This window comes from Strongylocentrotus purpuratus, unplaced genomic scaffold (assembly GCF_000002235.5).
Source record: "Strongylocentrotus purpuratus isolate Spur 01 unplaced genomic scaffold, Spur_5.0 spur5_contig_858, whole genome shotgun sequence".
NCBI lineage: Eukaryota > Metazoa > Echinodermata > Echinoidea > Camarodonta > Strongylocentrotidae > Strongylocentrotus > Strongylocentrotus purpuratus.
In genome coordinates this window covers 1856925-1875719 of record NW_022145566.1, presented here as the reverse complement: position 1 = coordinate 1875719, position 18795 = coordinate 1856925, and the positions used below count along the sequence as shown (strand labels likewise).

The following is an 18795-nucleotide window of genomic DNA, read 5'->3' as shown; positions in this document are numbered from 1 at the left end:
AACAATTCCTCAGATTATCAAATTTGCACACAGTGACAAATATTTGTATAAAAAAGCAAATAGAAAATAAGAAAGGTGAAGTAGGGAAGGGGACGGGAAAAAATCATAGTCAAGGGATTGTAATATAATTCAGTTATAGAGTATTTATTGAATTACTGTTCGCCAGTATGATTCTATGCCTAAAACTTTAAGATAGAATCAATTGTTTGTCTGCATTTATTGTGCATTTATTCATTGACTCAATGAATATTTTCAGAAGTTTATAACTCACTGAATGTTGAGGAAAAAGCTCATGACTATGATCACAAACGAAATGTGCTGGAGGGGGTGACAGCTCTTGGCCGAAAATCAACTTCCCAGATTTCAAATTCTGCGAGAGAGCGAAACTAGCATATAAACATTAATTTTGACACTTTTTAATAGTGGAAAATGTTGGTTTGTCACAGGAATACATAAGTAAATAAATTTACACAATCTGTCAAGTGTGCCCGAATATGAGGTAATCAGGGTTTTTTTTTGCCGAATTGAAACAATTCGAAATCCTCGAGAGATGCAGGCCAAGCCCCCCTCTTGTACTTCATGTGGCTATTTAACATTCGATTTAATGATGCAACATACCCAATGGGTACTCAAATTGTCCTTAAGAGGACTTCACAAAAATCGTTCCAATTGTTTTCTCCCTCGTTACAACGTTATAGTATAAGGAACAAAATCAAATGACTTTATCTTCATAAAATAACAGCTGGTTTCTCATATCAAAATAATTCAAAGTCGGGTCGGTATTTTTGGTAGAGTTTTTCTAAGTCAACCAGAGGAACACCAGCATAGTAGGACTCGTATAGAGACTTGGAAGAGCTGTTGGTTGGACTACTCCCTTTCGAGGACGGAAACTCAACGATGTGGTCAGCATGTACAAGACGAAGGATATAGAGAGCGTCATCAACCAGGGACTCGAAATGACTGATGACGTCGTAATTGATTTGACATGGTCCACATAGTCGATTGATCTCTCTCCAATGAGGGTTTTTCAGAAATGATGCTATTTCCGTCGTGTTCGTCAAGAATTTTACAAATTCATCAAATCGGAGATCATAGATGACTTTCCGCGCTTGTTTTGTGGATATCACTTTACGCTCGATGCTACCACTTTTGTTATTCAATATTGTATTTGGTCTATATTCTTTAAGGATATGCAATTCAATTACGCTCTGAAATGATTCCGAGCTATTTGATGTCGGCGATCCTGCCCATAGTTTATTTCGATAGTCAGATAATAGTAATACACAATGAAACGGGTGACGTACCACCAGAAACTTTGTGATTTCAGCTCTCCGACTTTTCTTGTAAGAGTTGAGAGATCTGAGCTTACGAGGTCCGACATTATTATTGACTTGTGGTTGTGACAGATCGTCGGTGTGGTTCATGACACCGTTCAAAACAAGAAAGACCCGTTGCCAGCTCGTACAAGCCACCTTCGGTACATTACAATAGACGGGTTTGTATTTATCATCGACAATGAGTGTACCGCTTGGCATGCCGTCTCCCTGGTTGTAGTGCACATCGTGTGCGAGGCATCCTTTTTTTTAATTGCGCTCGACGACGTCGCTGAATATCGACCTGGGTGTCCATGGAATCAAGTGACTCCTTGTCTCCGTTCACGGTCAATGATGTCGGTGCCAAGGTTGACTTCGATTTCGTTGTGTAACTTAAGGGTAACTGAACCTTCGGTTGGAATGGCCTCCATGAATGAGATGTAGATGTCATCTAAGAATTGAAAGGTGAAAAAGATATGATAATAAATTATTGATCAGGATGATTAAAAAAAAACACTTTCACGTTATGTCTTCTCGTATAATCAGCTGTGTTGACAACATACTTGTCGTTGATGAGAGCAGTCATTTGGTTTAAAAGTAGCAAATTTTGAAAGTGACGTCGCCTTACACACAAAAAACACACGTATAATTAAAACGTCTTACCCAGTCCCGATGATAATTATCTTGGTGTCATTTTATTTATGAAAGAATTTTATACGCCCAAAACCCGAATGTTGTCGTCGAAAAAGCAGATCTCATATGTTGCGTTCTTTTGAGGGCCACCTGTTATAAATACATAAGACTATTATGCTAAAGGTGCTTTTCATGATGATCAAGCTAGTGTACTATACCACTGCTTCTACAGCCGGATAATTTTTACTTTTATGCCTCATGTCAAATTTATATAAGTGCGTACATATTATTGACTATCAATTTAAATAGCATTTAATGTTAATAACATGTAATGTTAGTAATCTTTTAATTTTCATAACATTTATTGTAAATAATGATGATTTTCTTACCCTTTTCAAAGACGCTGTATAATTTATCTTGCAAAAACTTTCATATTCTGAAAAATAAAAGGAAACAAGATTCTCAATCGTCAGTATGATAAGTTATAGGATTATGAAAGAAACAGTAAAACAGATTAAAATGAAATTCACACTAAACATGCAAAACCTCACTGAATTTTCACAGAAATATAAAAGATCCAAGTAATGATAGAAACATTGAGAAAAGCTATAAAGGCCAAAAGGAAAGTTAATCAATGCCTAAAATAATGTTAGCGCTCCCTGGTATATATCGTTTCCAGTCCTGCCGGTATAGGTTCCCCCCTGAAGTTAGCCACTCCTGAATAGAATGTATTTCGAATGACTTTAAATAATTAATATAGTTTAATAACCAGCACTCCAGGTCTATACAAACCCCAGATAAAAGACCTCATTGTTTATTTTGAATAAATAGCGTTGTATCAACATAATCTGAAAGTGATTCAAATTCGGAAACGATATCAGAACCAAAGTCAAGTCGAGTATTTGATTTCACGTCACACACACTATTTTAATCTCCTTTTCTCATATTCATGTTCATGGTAACTAGAGTATTCAATATCATTACCAAACTAAAAGGACACAAAAGTGCACGTATGTGACATCAAAAATATGGTGGAAACTGATTTATAATTAATATTCATTCTCAAACAGCGACAGCTCAATTTTAACTAGAGTACTTTTCGTTTCACAAAACACAATTCCGAATGCTACCTAATGCAATTTTCGTATAATATAGAAATGTTGGTACAAACAAATTATATATGAAAAGTGATAAACTTACTGATATCAACCAGGTGTCTAACGGATGGTGAAGATAATGATGTGTAGATAGAACATACTACCATACCAATGATAGCTGTTGCACAGAGAACAATCTTATGTTTATGAGATGGTAACATCTTGCTTGCTCTGAATCACGACGCCGATAGTGGTGTTAATGAGAAGAAGCATGCAACAGAACAGAATGATGCTCCGCGAGTTAACGCTTATAATTGATATTGACTCAAAAGTAATGTAAGAGTTCTCACTATTTCAACTTTTTTATCTTAGCTTATTCTCTCCATCCCTTCCTCTGTCCTTCTCCACGATCTCCCTCACTCTCACTCTCTATTTTATCAGGCTTACCGGAACTCTTCCATTTTATATATTTTTTTAAGGGGGGGGGAAGAGGCAAATTATATGGGGCTAGAAATATTTTTAACTTAAGACAGAGCATGCGTAAGAGAACATAATCCCTACAGTACTTGAATTAAGTATATTATGCGAGGGAGTGCAGCGACCGAACGAAAAATTGCTTATGTGATATTTCCAAAAATAAAATCAAGCGACACATACTCAGTAAACTTTTAAACACTCAGGCAAATAACAATTTATTTAAACATTTAAATAATTTACATTCATTTTTGTCTTCTGAGAGGGGCACTGCGAAATGATTTCATATAATTTATATTGTTGTCTTACAAGAGGCGAGGCCAAACGAGTTTTCCTCCTCCAGTTTTTAAGAAACCCCTTCCCACAATTTGGGGTTACATGGAGTAGACTATGTTCCTATAGTACAGTCTTAAGAAATAATGCTTCTACTGCGAGTGATATATTCAGATTTTAAAAACTTTGTATCTTAGAGAATTAGGAAATTTGATAGCTTTTTAAATGCTGAAATCGCGTATTTAAAGCACCAGAAACCCGTTCTATTGTTGTAGTAAAAAAAAAAACAATGCTTCTCTTAATTGCAAAGGAGCGTAGCAACCTATATAGTGAGAGAGAAAAAAAAAGAGTTTTTAAATTTGAAACTCTGTATCCTAGACCAAAATAAATATTTTATATGGTTGTACTTACGAAACATTCAAACCATCAGAAACCAATAGAAACCAATATCACCCATAGAAACCAATAGAAATAGAAACCAATAGGACCAATAGAAACCAATAGGACCAATAGAAACCAATAAGACCAATAGAAACCAATAGGACCAATAGGACCAATAGAAACCAATAGGACCAATATAAACCAATAAGACCAATAGAAACCAATAGAACCAATAGGACCAATAGGACCAATAGGACCGATAGGACCAATAGAAAACCAATGAGACCAATAGAACCCAATGGGACCAATAGAAACCACTAGGTTTAATAGAAACCAATCGAAACCAACAGCTAAATCTATCTCATGCATATTCATGATTACTTCATACGTGTTCACAGAAAATTACATTTATCATAATTTGTTCAGCAACTTATGACAATGTACATCAAGTTTGTGAATTCTATCTTTTTTCGGCAACTAATGACCAATAGATTATTTGTTTAATCATGTTACAATTTCATTCACGTTTTAGCAATAGATATATATTGATTATAATGATTACTAACCAAGAAATAATTCATGTATGTTTATTATATAGGAATAGTACAAGCTTTCAGTTAAAATAAAGGATATTCTTTAACTCACTTCAAGAGATCTATGTAAAGAAGTTAATGCAATTGAGACTAGAATATACTTTTTTTGGTGGACAGTTGCTAAAATCGATTTACCAATGGAAGCCATTGGACTATTGGTTTCAATAGGGAATTCAGAATATGGGACCATTAGAAACACATAGAAAGATCTCTAATGGACCAACAGGAACCCATATAGAAAATATCTAATGGACCAACAGAAACCCATCATAGAAGAAAGTATCTAATGGACCAACAGAAACCCATAGAAGACATGGGTGGATGCTGGTCCAATAGAAGCTTTCTGTTAGTCCATCAGCATTTCTTTCTGTGGGTTTGTGTTGGTCCAATAGATATTTTCTAATGGTTTCTGTGGGTCCATCATTTCACTTTCCCTATTGAAACCATAAGACACCAATAGCTCTAATGGTTTCTGATGGTCCAATAGGATCGGATCCTAATGGAATTTCGACCTGGGAGTCCGTAAATTCTGGCAACCGGGTGAGGAAAAATGTCATATTGTTATTTTTTCTTGCGAGGGAGACAGGAAAAGGGACAAAACCCCTCTTTTTATAGAGAGATGCCCTGTCCCTAACCCCGGCTTGGGAAAGGTAGTAATTTAGAGTAAAAGAAAGTTTATTAAACGTCTGATTTCAAAATCAGTTGTAATAATCTTGTTTTTTTAATTTAAAAAATCGACTTTAGCCCCCAGTATTGAGCCCTCCAAAACGGACCCCCAGTCAGGTCAATTTCACCCCATCTACGTCATGCAGCAAACTTTTGGCAGTGGAATGTAATAAAGGGCCCTAATATTAATTATTTAACTGTATTGTGCACCATCAAAGATAACAGTCATATAGTTCATAATATTGCTAAACATAATATAAGTGCTTATTAGCGACTTCAAATATTTATAATAATGGTACATGAGTTCTGAAATGATGATATGAAATGATTTTTTAAACTATTTCCATTCACTTCAATTTCCTAATATGCATCTAAATCAGACGAAATATAAAAATATAGGTTTAATGTATTCACACATCTATATAACATTAAATACTGGCATTGAGACAAAGTATTATTCTGTAAATAACACAAGTAATGCACTTACTACGATAGGCCCATGTCGGGGTTATCATAACCAAAAAGCTCAAAGTCTAACTGATAGCGTCTGTATAGTTTATCCAAGTCGCTCCGTGGTACATCTTTGAAATATGACTTTATTGACGCAGTATTAGAGCTATTCGTAGGACTACTTCCAATCGATGATGGAAATTGGACGATAGAGTCTGCGTGTATACGACGGAGAATATATTCAGCGTCTGTGTCCAACGTTTCAAATTTACTTATTATATCATACTCGACTAGACACGGAGAACACAATTTATGGATTTCTGACCAATGTTCTTCGTCGTTTTTCTCTAGAGGGTCTACCAAGAACTTGACAAAGTCAGCCATGTTTAAGTCATAGCGGACCACCCCTTTTGGTGTTGAGAGTCTCTTGAATACAGGACGACTTGGTCCAATGAGAGACTGAGGTTTGTATTTCTTCAGAATATGCATACCAATACCCTTCTGCCAGATATCACATTTCCTAAAGTCTGACAGAGGGTCTAGTTTATTCCTGAAAGCTGACAAAATTCTTGAGAAGGGGTCTCGAACGACTAAAAACTTGGTGAATTCTTTCAGCATCCTCCGAATGTCCTCCTCCGGGTAAAACCGAAGATACTTTAGTTTCTGGGGCGCTACTTTGTTGTTAACGTCTGACTGTGAGAGATCATAGGTGTCCTTCATAATTCCCCTCAGGACCAGAAGTACTCGTTTCCAGCTGGTAGAAGCGACCTTTGGAACTGAGCAATAGATGAGCTTGTACTTCTCATCAACAATAAGGTAATGACTGCTTAACTTCATAAAATCTGTGAATGTCCCACCTGAACTGTTCTTGATACAAGTGTGGCTTACTTGCGCTCGTCTGGCTTTCTGGATCGCATCTTGCTCATCCATGAAAAATATATTAGATGATGTCATCTTATCAACTGGAGCATTGGTTGACAAGTTTATTACACTGTCGTATAAAGTCCCAATCTGTATCGAGATAGTGAGAAATCGTTTTACCATCTTCAAACTGCATAATTTCAGATCTCATATTTCCAGATCCCAGTAGACATGATGGAGCTAAACTTTGTGTTTATTTGTTTTCACAGAGAAAAATAATCACCGCGAGGTATATTTTCTTTGTTCTTCTTCAAAACGTGAGTCTAATCTAAACAGTTTCATTGAAATAATAACAAACTTGGGATTAGGATTAGGGCTATTTGTGGGGTTAACTGATCTCACAAATGTGGGGTTGATTGATCCACAGGTTTCGATCCTTCCAATGGTGAGATAAAAATATGAGGGAAAAACTCGATATTGAAACAAATACTCAAGTAATTTGACACCACACTTTGCCAAATTAAATTATCCTTTTTCTCAATAAACAGACTAATTTCCAAGTCCTCTGCATACATCATGCATTCATGCTCCTTACATTTATGATATGTAATTACATAGCACCTCTGAAAGTAAGATTGATGATTGATGTTACATACCGTGGATATACGTTCATCTTGTTCTTCATTTCGGAAACGTGCCTTCGGTTTATAAACTGGATCTGCATGCAGAGGATTCCAAAGTTAAGAATATAATTACACTGTATACTGTGAATTCTGAAATTTAAGAAGGTATATAATTTTATTCAGTCCTAGCTACCCCACCCATCCCCCCCCCCCCCCCAAAAAAAAAAAATATATATATATATATATATATATATATATATATATATATATGTTTCTGCTACATAATGGGATTCCAAAAGAGCAATATTTTTGCTGAATGTACAATTTATCTTATCGTGACGACATAATCTTAACGGGCTTTGGTCACGTATACCGCCGTTTTTGATGGCGTAAAATGTAAAACCTGTGGTGTCGTCTATTTATTTAAAAGTGTTTTGAAGGAGCCGTAAGACAAGGGCAAGAAAAAACAAAATTGGGAACAATTAAATTTTTCTCATCTCGAAAGTTATATCTATTACGACTACGAGTAACTTCAATAGCCTTCCCTAACTCAAACAATGGAAGGTTGACAAAAGTGGTCCATATATATACCGAAAAGCAAATAAATGAATGAGGGAAGATAGAAAATTGTCGGTCGACTGGCCTGTCGGCCCAATAGGTTGTATATAGCCATTGGAACATTCACTGGTGTTTCTGATAATTTTTTATGCAGGTGCTGATGGTTCCGTCACTATAATAGAGTCCATGAATTTTCTCCTTCATAACAAAGTTGGGACAAATTAATTGATTATGACTCTTTAGTGCTTTCGAAGAGATATTGAGAGGTAGAGAGAGAAAGAGAGAGAGAAAGAGAGAGATAGAAAGAGAAAGAGAGAGAGTGTGTGTGTGACAGAGATAGGGAATGAGGAGTGGAGAGGGGGGGGATAGGGGATATATACAGTGCGTCACAGAAAAAACGAAACCGAGAATTATCGATGTTGTATCATAACTTAATCACAATTATAATTGATAAGTGACACATATTTGTAAAGCTTATGATTAAAACTCATGAGTGACTGAAATTAATTTCAAGAGAGGAAACCAAAAAGTCATTTGGCGGACGGTATCTGAATTTCAAAGAGAACATTACATTTCTAGAAAGTTGAGTTTCTGTCCTTTCATATGACACCTCAATCAGGGAAAATGAGCTAGGAATAAGAAAGTTCCGTTTGTTTAAAGTAATGCTTGCATTTCCATACTTTGATTAGACGAATTCGTTTTCACTGGATGCTTGCCGTAGCAACAAACGGAATTAACAAAAGACTTAACTCCGTTTCGTTGACAATCAGCCGTAGACGAAAGACGTTATGCATGGCTGATTGTCAACGAAACGGAGTTAAGTCTTTCGTCAATTCTGCATGTTGCTACGGCAGGTAGCCAGTGAAAACGAATTCGTTTGATAAAATTATGGAAATGCAAGCACTACTTTAAACGAACAGAACTTTGTCATTCCTTGCTCATTTTTTCCTGATTGAGAGGCATATATGAAAGGGCAGAAACTCAACTTTCTAGAAATGTGATTTTCTCTTCGAAACTCAGATACCGTCCGCCAAATGACTTTTCGGTTTCCTCTCTTCAAATTGATTTTAATCACTCATGCATAAAATATGCATCAATGAGTTGGATCAAATGAAAGAGGAGGATCCAAGCTTTACAAATTTGTGTCATTTATTAATTATAATTGTGACTAAGTTATGATAAAACTTCCATAATTCTCAGTTTCGTCTTTTTCTGGGACGCACTGTATAACCGATTTATGTTGTATGAAAATGATAGATCACTGTATAATTGTGTCGAAATAGTTGTGTTTTCATCTGATACACACCTGAAGAAATATCAAGTAGTCCTCGAAGGACGAACCCGAGATTGATGAGGATCAATAGAACAATGATGCCGACGACAACGATCACGTTCTTTCTCGTAGACATAATCTCCAAAAAGTAAAGTCGACGAGGCTTATGTTCCATCTTGGAAGACATTGAAAGAAAGAACTGAGGAGAAAAAAGAGAGAAGTTCAAGAGGTAAAGGGAAACATTTTCCAGCAGAGAGCTTTCTTTTTCATAATCTGCAACCGTACAGACAGACGCGTGCGCAGGGGGGGGGGGGGGGGGGGGGGGGGGGGGGTTAAAGATAAAGGTGAGTTCTGGTAAACAAAAAACAAAAACATTCTCACAGAATCAAACGAAAATTACACTGAATGTTCTAGATTACAAATAAATGTCATTTGCCAAAAGAAATTGGTAGAAAATGTATACTGGCTGAGCAATGAGCATAGAAAGATTAGAAAATCAAGGTTAGGAGCCCCGACACCATTTTGTGTAGTCCCATATACATCTTTCTGTGTACAGTACTTGTTACTTTACCAAGGCTGGGCCAAATTTGTTATGGTTTTGATGACTCCAGAACTTTGAAGTACACACCAATACTTACATGCTACATGATCAACTTTTTCTGATCCATTCCACAACCTTTCTTTCACAATGCAATCAGATGACCAGAACTCATCTTTAAAAAAAAAATAAAAAAAGTGTCCCCCCCCCCTCCCCCAAGCCACTGAACGAAATATCTGACGATGTAATTTTCCAATTTCCGGGGCTCTTACCCCCCCCCCCCCCCCCGCTTATTCAGCGGTCATCTGAGTCGTTGCGAAAATTTTCCTCAAAAAATGGACAAAAAAAAAATATATATATGTGCCGACAGCCCATAACAAATTAAAAATCTGTAAAAATGACTTTCTTCTTAAATATTTGCATATGTATTTGAGCATATAGTTTAAATTCCACTCTGTTTAGTAAGCACAAGGTGACACAAAGAAACATACAGCAACCAACATTAATAGCAAAGATTCAAATTTAGAAATAGCGACTTTTATTCATCAATAACTAAGATAGTTCATAACACAATGCAAATACAGCATACTTAAAGGTAATACAAAGTTTTGTGAGATTTTGAAAATTGGGTGGATAGTGAATCTTTACAATTTTGATATATTTGGATGCCCCTGTGAATGTATTATAAGCACTAAAAAAAATAGCCCCTAAAACACTTCTGTTTTCGTGAAAAATTGAATATAAAAATTTACCGGTGCTCCCGGTAAATTTTGATAAATTTCAAATAGCGCCTATGGCCGTACAATGGTAGCTGCGACCATGAAAATCTCAGAATATGTAGTTGGGATATATAATTTCCAAACGGGAATAGCTAATCGGTCGATTTTAGTCAAGAAACATTTTTTTCATAGTTAAATTAATATCTTGACCTTGAGAGGGAGCTATACAACATAAAGAGTTTATTATTTATAATTTCATAACTTTAGACTCGATTTCAACCGCGACAACGATCAATGTATATTGTAAGAACGTATATGCTTCCAATATGTTAATTTGAACCAAATTCATGACCCCATACCAAAACTTTGTAATACCTTTAAACAGTTGCATTTGTAGATAAACAATGTTTTTTTTTCCCTCCTTATACTCTACGCCTATTATACAGAAAATTGAAATGAGACCACTCCACCAAAAGAAACTATATAGTCATACAATATACGAATTTGACAATGTAGCATTAATACGACGAGAAGAATATGTTTCAAAGATAATCTAATTAAAATACACACACCTACACAAAGCAAATAAAACTCAGAACTGGTATGGAAAACTACTTTGAAACTATATTATAAAGTTCTTCACAAGTAATCTGCCCTTTTGAGCACGCCATCGTTAATTTGCTCAAAAAAGCTATATTGACCCGTGATATTTGCAAGGTGCAAATATTAATCACTGTTGAAAGAGAAATACTTTCACTCACGGCAAACATTAAAAACAATTAATTCATAAGTCTACATACAAAGCAAAGTCTACATACTATAAGTAGGCCTATACATACAAAGCATGCCAGAAATTACTCACAAAACGGTCTATGATTTTACCTGGGGATTTTATGTTGACAGCCTGAGTGTATGGAATCTCCGCAAAATGCGAAAAATTAAACAACGTAGATTTTTTTCTTCCCTTCTTTCTTCTGCTTCCATTCACTTTTTTGAATGCAACTTGAATTCGGCGTAAATATTCATAAATGAATGATACACGCTAATAAAACTAAAACAACAACAACAACACAACATGAATTATTCATATATGAACAGAATGCACAAGAAGCACGCAACATAAAAGTGCATTATAATCTGATTGAAATGTTCAATATGTTCATAAGTTATACTTTGCCAGACTTGGCCCATTAAAACACCCTGATCAAGAACCCATTCTGATTTCACAATTTTATTGGGTCATTACACAAGTTGTTCAACTAGGCTTCAGGACGTATAATGTCAAAATGAATACTCATTCAAAAATATTGATCTAAGTACTGATGTTACAGGCTTCAGGTGTGTGTGTGTGTGGGGGGGGGGCATTTACCTTTAACAAAAATTAATAATAACAAAATTCATTATGATGAGGACCCTAAATGCTTTGTTACATGAGTTGCCCCTCCTTCCCCTCTCTTACACATAAAATATGGTCAACGCCAAAGTCTTTTGTAGATCTGAGGAATGTACTGTACTAATAAAATATCATTGCTAAAAACAGTTCAATGTTGAGTCCATTGACTCAGGATCCATTTTTTTTTGTTGAAATCTGTTACATACACATCAAACAGCCATAGACTTCTGCACACAAAGGGGTGTATACTTTTGGCAGAATCTTGTAAACATAACCATTCCCGGCTATAGGTATGATAAGTCGACAAATACGTCAGTTTTGAGAGATGATGATTTAGCAAAGTTACTTACCTTCCTAAGCAAACAGCGAACCAGTCTCTTTCTCTCTCGAGTGGTGTTGCATGTGCATTAAAGTTCATATAAGGGAATCTCCAAGAAATATCACTGTTCATAAAACTCTGTCATAAGACGAAGAGAAAGGAAATCTCTCCAAGGGTCAGGGCGTAAATCCTTACGTAATACCTATTGTTCAGGGGGGATGAATGAATAGATAATCCCCCTGAACAAAAGGTATTACGTAAGGATTTACGCCCATGCATACAGCGTGAGTCAAAAAAAAGTTTACACCTAGAAAATTGCTAATTATTTTAAAAATCATCTATGAACAGTAAATGATTATACATCTTATGAAAGAGTGCTTTATCCCGAATCATTTGGTATCATTTTTGTGTGGTATGTGTTCACGCTTGGATGAACACTAGGCATTGTTTGCGAGAGCGCAAAAATCGATTGCGCCAAAGTTGCTTGTGTAATGTGTGAATAAAACAATTGGGATTCGGGTATTAATTCGGTCTTTACAGATCCAAATAACATCCCTAACAAAATTAATTATGCCACACTTATCAAATATCAAACATCAAGTACCAATGTACATAAAAGTGCGTGTGTGTGTGAATTTTGCTTCTGCAAAAAGCATATCCAATGCATTTCATTTGATACATTCAATTCATTCTCTCACTCCGCTAATTCCAACATAATACATGCTGTAAAGGCATCACTTTGGCGCAATTGTTGCACTCTCGCAAACAATGCCTCATGTTAATCCAAGCGAGAACACATAGCACACAAAAATGATACAAAATGATTTGGGATAAAACACTCTTTCATAAGATGTATAATACTTTACTGTTCATAGATGATTTTTTTAAAATAATTATCAATTTTCTAGGTGTAAACTTTTTTTTGACTCAGTCTTGATCTTTTTTCCTGTTTACACGCGCCTTGAGCACTCCACAGAGTGGATTTGGCGCGATATAAGTTACATTATTATTATTATTATTATTATTATATGCAGATTGTCTCAATTACTTGCTGTCTAGTTTAACATCTGCAATTATCGATCTTCGATCAGCCTAGATGACCCTGCGATAGACTTGTGTGTTGATTACGTCATAGACGATTCCGAAACACAATTACTTTCCGTCCTTATCGTTGCATTCATTTTAGTCTTCCCATAGTGGTTCTGGATTAGCGAACAGAATACTCTGTGAAGTTCATTTCCATAAAACGTCTTTTAATATGATTACGTAACCGCACATCTTACAATGGAAGATAAAAGGATCGACAAGCTATACACCTATTATAGTGACTCGGTAACATTGTTGAAGGTTGGTTTAGAAAAAATTGTATTTTTTGTATGAAATGTTACTTATTATATTCCTTCTACCGTACTAAACCTCTAACAAATAATAATGGTCTGTTTTCACTCAAACTTTCAGATCATCTGTAATTGTACATCTATCTATAAAGTCACTACCTCAGCACCAGTTTCTCTCATCTGAACAATTTTACCAAGTACCTTTAAGGAGAGGGGGGGGGGATCTCCTCCTAAAACTTTGGAATCAACATATATGTTGTCCTCACTATTATTTAGTATAGGCAAGCTATATTTCTCAAGCCAAGTGATTCTTCCCATTGCCTTGCTATCTGCTACCTCGAGATCATCATCATCATCATCATCATCATCATCTTCATCATCTTCATCCTCATCTGCATCACCATCATCGAAATTTGTATTTTCAATTACCTGTCCGTTCCTGCTTAATAAATGTGTTAATATATTTCATGAGTTTTGTCTGGGGCTGTCGTATTATCAAGCAATCTACTTACAATGACAGTCCTTCTTCCGCAAATAATTTTATAATGTTTTATAATGTTTGAGAAAATTTAGTATTTATGACAGTAATACATTTCGTTTTTGAAAATAACAATTATATATAATATGTATTTGCTTATTTATGATTCATTGTCAGAAAAATAGTTATTGTACTTTATATTATTATTGTTATCGAAAAACTGTATGCTTACATGTCAATGCATACGAAAATCAAATCAAATCAGATCAATGGGAGCAAAGATAGGTGGAAGTGAATAGTCAGAATCCCTTGTTAGTGAATGGTTAATCAGTTTAATCCAGAAATTTTCTTTACCAGAAAAAGTGTACTTAAAAAAAAAAATATTAAAAAAAATCCATCCAATTTGATGTGCAGGAGCTACACAAAGAAAATTCACTAACAACTGATAATTAGAACAAATTACATATGGATGGAAATATTTTCTCTTGAAAACCACGAATAATTTGCTGAGAAATCATATAGATATCATGGAAAGGCGTAAAATGCAATTTTTCAAGACCCTTCTTAGACCCCCAAGCGCCCCCGAACGTAAGCCAAACGCACGAGCGTAGCGAGCTCTGAATAGTGACGTCACACACTGGACAAACAGCCAGGCGCGGATCCAGGATTTCTTAGGGGGGGGGCCCAAATTTGAAATTGTGCGAGCCAAATATTGGTACGTAATGGTGACCAACAGTGACGTAATGCGGGGGGGGGGGGGAGTTTCCCCCTCCCAAGCTTTAACGTTTCATTATATTATTAGAGAAAGTAGACGATTCGTTGTACCGTTCTCGGAAATAATTCTCGTCTGAATTTAGTTTCCCCCCCCCCCCCCCCCCCCCCGCGCGAAGCGCCGAAAATTTTACGATTTATTAAATTATTAGAGGAAGAAGACGAGTCGTTGTAGAGTTCTCGACTCTTAATCCTCGTCTGAATACAGGTTCCCCCCTCCCGCGCGAAGAGAAAGAAGACGATTCGTTGTACCGTTCTCGGAAATAATTCTCGTCTGAATTTAGTTTCCCCCCCCCCCCCCCCGCGCGAAGCGCCGAAAATTTTACGATTCATTAAATTATTAGATAAAGAAGACGATTCGTTGTACTGTTCTCGACTCTTAATCCTTGTCTAAATTCAGTCCCCCCCCCCTCCCCTCCCCTCCCCCGCCTCCAGCGCGAAGCGCGGAAGCTTTTACGTTTCATTAAATCATTAGAGAAAGAAAACGATTCGTTGTACAGTTCTCGACTCTTAATCCTTGTCTAAATTCAGCCCCCCCCCCCCCTCCTGCGCGAAGCGCGGAAGCTTTTACGTTTCATTTAATCATTAGAGGAAGAAAACGATTCGTTGTACAGTTCTCGACTCTTAATCCTCGTCTGAATTCAAGTTCCCCCCCCCCCCCCCTCCCGCGCGAAGCGCGGAAGCTTTTACGTTTCATTTAATCATTAGAGGAAGAAAACGATTCGTTGTACAGTTCTCGACTCTTAATCCTCGTCTGAATTCAGGTTCCCCCCCCCCTCCCGCGCGAAGCGCGGAAGCTTTTACGTTTCATTTAATCATTAGAGGAAGAAAACGATTCGTTGTACAGTTCTCGACTCTTAATCCTTGTCTAAATTCAGTTCCTCCCCCTCCCCCTCCTGCGCGAAGCGCGGAAGCTTTTACGTTTCATTAAATCATTAGAGAAAGAAAACGATTCGTTTCACAGTTCTCGACTCTTAATCCTCGTCTGAATTCAGATAAACACATCTCGATACCTTGTCCGACCCCGCGAGCTCAGGGGGTAAAGGCAATAAATTACGGTCAGATAAGCATTCAGGGGCCCGCCTTAGGGCCCCTGGTGGGGTCGAGGCGGCGAAGCCGGCCCCGGAAGCTCAGGGGTTTTAGGCGTTTAATTAAGGTCAGATGAGCATATTTTTATGTATACCTTATTATTTTGCGACACTGGCAGGTCACTATTTGGCGTGGGGTCCAGGTCCAAAAATCAGGGGTTTTAGGCATTAAATTACCGTCAGATGGTCATCTAAGGGCCCGCCGTAGGGCCCTAGATGGAATCCAGGGGGCAAGGGGGAAGCTTAAGGGTTTTAGGCATTTAATCACGGTCAGATGAGCATATTTTGATGCCTCATTATTTTGTTAACACTGGCAGTTAACTATTCTCACTTTCTTGCTCTCATTCTATTTTATTTCTCTTTAATATACTTTTTCAAGAAAAGTGGGGGGGGGGGGGGGGGGGGGCTCGAGGCTCTCGATCCCCGCCGTACCTCGGGCCCTGACATGTTGGAATCTCAAGAATCATATTTTTGGCCTGGCTGTAAATTTAGAAATTTGTCATTTTCCAACAAACACATCAGCGCTCAAAATACACGGGGCGGTGGGCGATTCGCCCCCGTGAGCTACAAAATCGCCCCCGTCAGGTTGCTCACGGGGGCGATTGCAGAATTAAAAATCGCCCCGGTGGAATTATAAAATAAAGATAATCTTTTCTGTTATAACTTTAACACAATATTGAGTTTCAATTTTCAAACCTTAAACCAATGAAATGGAACTAAGATTAGCGTGCAAGATTTCTCGTTTTATGAGTAGGCCTATTATTACCGATTCAGCTCGCAGTGCAGTGCCGCCGTCAGCAGTGGTTATAGGCCTACTGCGCCGTTAGTAGCGGTGCGTGTGCACGCTGCCGCGCCATGTCTGCTGGAGCTGGAGGCGATCGGGCAAGGGCAGAAACATGGTCATGGCCTGGAGAAGTTTTTCGCTGTCAGCAAATAATGAACCTCGACCAGTAAATCAATATTAGGGACTTTTAGATTTGCACGATGAGAACGTGGACTGCAACGTGTGACCTCCTTTTAAGGCACTGCCAGTGCTTAAAAGGACGTCACATGTGATTGCCAGTGCCTTAAAAGGACGTAACACGTCCACGTCCACGTCCACGCAAATCTAAAAGTCCCTTTTGAGGAGAAGAGGAAGACCAAAATGTCGTGGAATGATATGGTAACATGGGCAGATCTACGGCAGGGGGGGGGGGGGTAGGGGGTTTAACCCCCTCCTCCCACCCCCGGCCCCCTTGGGCTGCCAAGTGAAAATGTGATATTAAAGCGGGGGGGGGGGGGGGGGAGGTGGATTCTGGAGAGGAGGACTACTAATCTATTTTTTTTTTTCAGGGGGCGGTGGGAAGTGAAGCGCCGTTTTAGCATGACTTTCTTTTTAACTCTTACTTTCACCTTTCTCAGATAACCCTAAGTTTTTGGTTGCTGCTTTATATGTAGTTGATAATGCATAATTAAGATAAAGAAAGAGAGAGAGAGAGAGAGAGAGAGAGAACCACCATCATTTTGCAATGGTTCAGGGTTCGTGTAATGTACATTTGAAACCATTTCTTAGCGTCTCGACCCTAAAAAAATAGCAAAACTATTTTTGAGGAAAAGCATTATACTGAATTAAATAAAGAATAATAGCCTTATATTGGATCATACTAATACTGATACGGACTAAAGACAATGTGGTATTTGTATAGAGGTATTCCAAAATGACATTCTGATAATGCATAATACAACTTATCTTTATGATTTCTTAACGTGACATAGCTTCTTCTCCCCCTGCAAACAAAACAGAAAACAAGGTTATTTAATAAAAGGATCATGCGACAAATAATCATTGTGATTCAAATTGATGCAAGGATTTTTTTGAATAAGCAATGCTTTTCACCATAATCTTCTTTGTAAAAACGACTTTTACAAATCTCAGCCATGCAATTCTGCCACTGTGCTGTAAGATCACTTTGAGATTAGGAGAAGTGTATTATGTAATGGGTATTTTAAATTGAATGGAACGTCTCAACTCAGTAAGCATGGCTGAGATTTGTAAAAGTTGTTTTTACAAAGAAGTTTCGGGTGAATAGCAGTGCTTATTCAAACGAATATTCGCATCAATTTGAATCACAATCATTATTTGTCGCTTAATCCCTTTTAATGCCATGTTTTCTTTTTCGTTTGCAAGGGGAGAAGAAGATTATGTCACGTTAAAGACATCATAAAGATCAGTGTTGTATGCGTATATTATATACACAGGCCAGTAACAGCTATGTAGCTTGTAAATTTGTAAGACGGAAAATGCTGATTGAAATGATAATGATGAAATAGCAAATAATTGAAGAGTATCATAGGTACCAATTAAATGGATATTTGTATAAAAAAGAGCCCCGTGAGAAGGCTCACGGGGGCTCTTTTTTTCGGGGGAAGAGCCCCCGTGGACAAAAAATTAATTTGAGCCCTGAAACACATACAAACGTATAATTTACTAAAAAGTGAGGAAAAATTTCGGAAATTATGTCATTTCAGCATTATTTGTAATCCACCGTTGTGGAATTAGAAATAAACCACGTTTGAATTTGACTTCTCCCAAGCCCCCCCCCTATCAGTACGCCAGTATCTCCTCTTTTCCTTTTTTTCTTTCCCTTTCCTTCCTTCTCTCTTATTTGTTTTGATTGGGGGGTGGGGTGTTAACAGCCTGGGAGGCAAGGCCCTTTCGGCCCCCCCCCCCGATCTCCTTCTTCCCCCTTTTCTTTTCTTCTTCCTCTTCTTTCTTTCCCTTTTTCTCCTTTTCCCTTTCCCTTCTTTTCCTTTCTTCTCTTTTTTTTTTTTTTTGCGGGGGGGGCCCAAGGCACGCTCGCCCCCCCCCCCCCTGGATCCGCGCCTGCAAACAGCTCAGTGCCGTGTAGCACTCTGCAGCTAGCCAGCCGTGTCCCGTATGTGACGTCACAAATATTGACGCTCTATAAAGGACCGCT

The 18795-nt window shown here is 37.5% G+C and overlaps 1 protein-coding gene across 2 annotated transcripts; it reads right to left on the bottom strand.

Moving 5' to 3' along the window:
- Positions 1–1556: 1556 nt before the first annotated feature.
- Positions 1557–12314, bottom strand: LOC105446878 (carbohydrate sulfotransferase 11-like). 2 transcript variants are annotated; one of them, XM_030997648.1, is made up of 5 exons: positions 12196–12314; positions 9229–9394; positions 7398–7459; positions 6738–6891; positions 1557–1764 (listed from the first exon to the last, which is right to left on the bottom strand). In XM_030997648.1, exons 2-5 carry the CDS (start codon positions 9380–9382, stop codon positions 1634–1636), a joined length of 501 nt encoding a protein of 166 aa, XP_030853508.1. In that variant the 5' UTR covers positions 9383–9394; positions 12196–12314; the 3' UTR covers positions 1557–1633. The 2 variants fall into 2 exon arrangements, with proteins under 2 accessions (XP_030853508.1, XP_030853502.1); XM_030997642.1 differs by lacking the exon at positions 1557–1764 and having other exon boundaries at positions 5706–6891.
- Positions 12315–18795: the final 6481 nt, after the last annotated feature.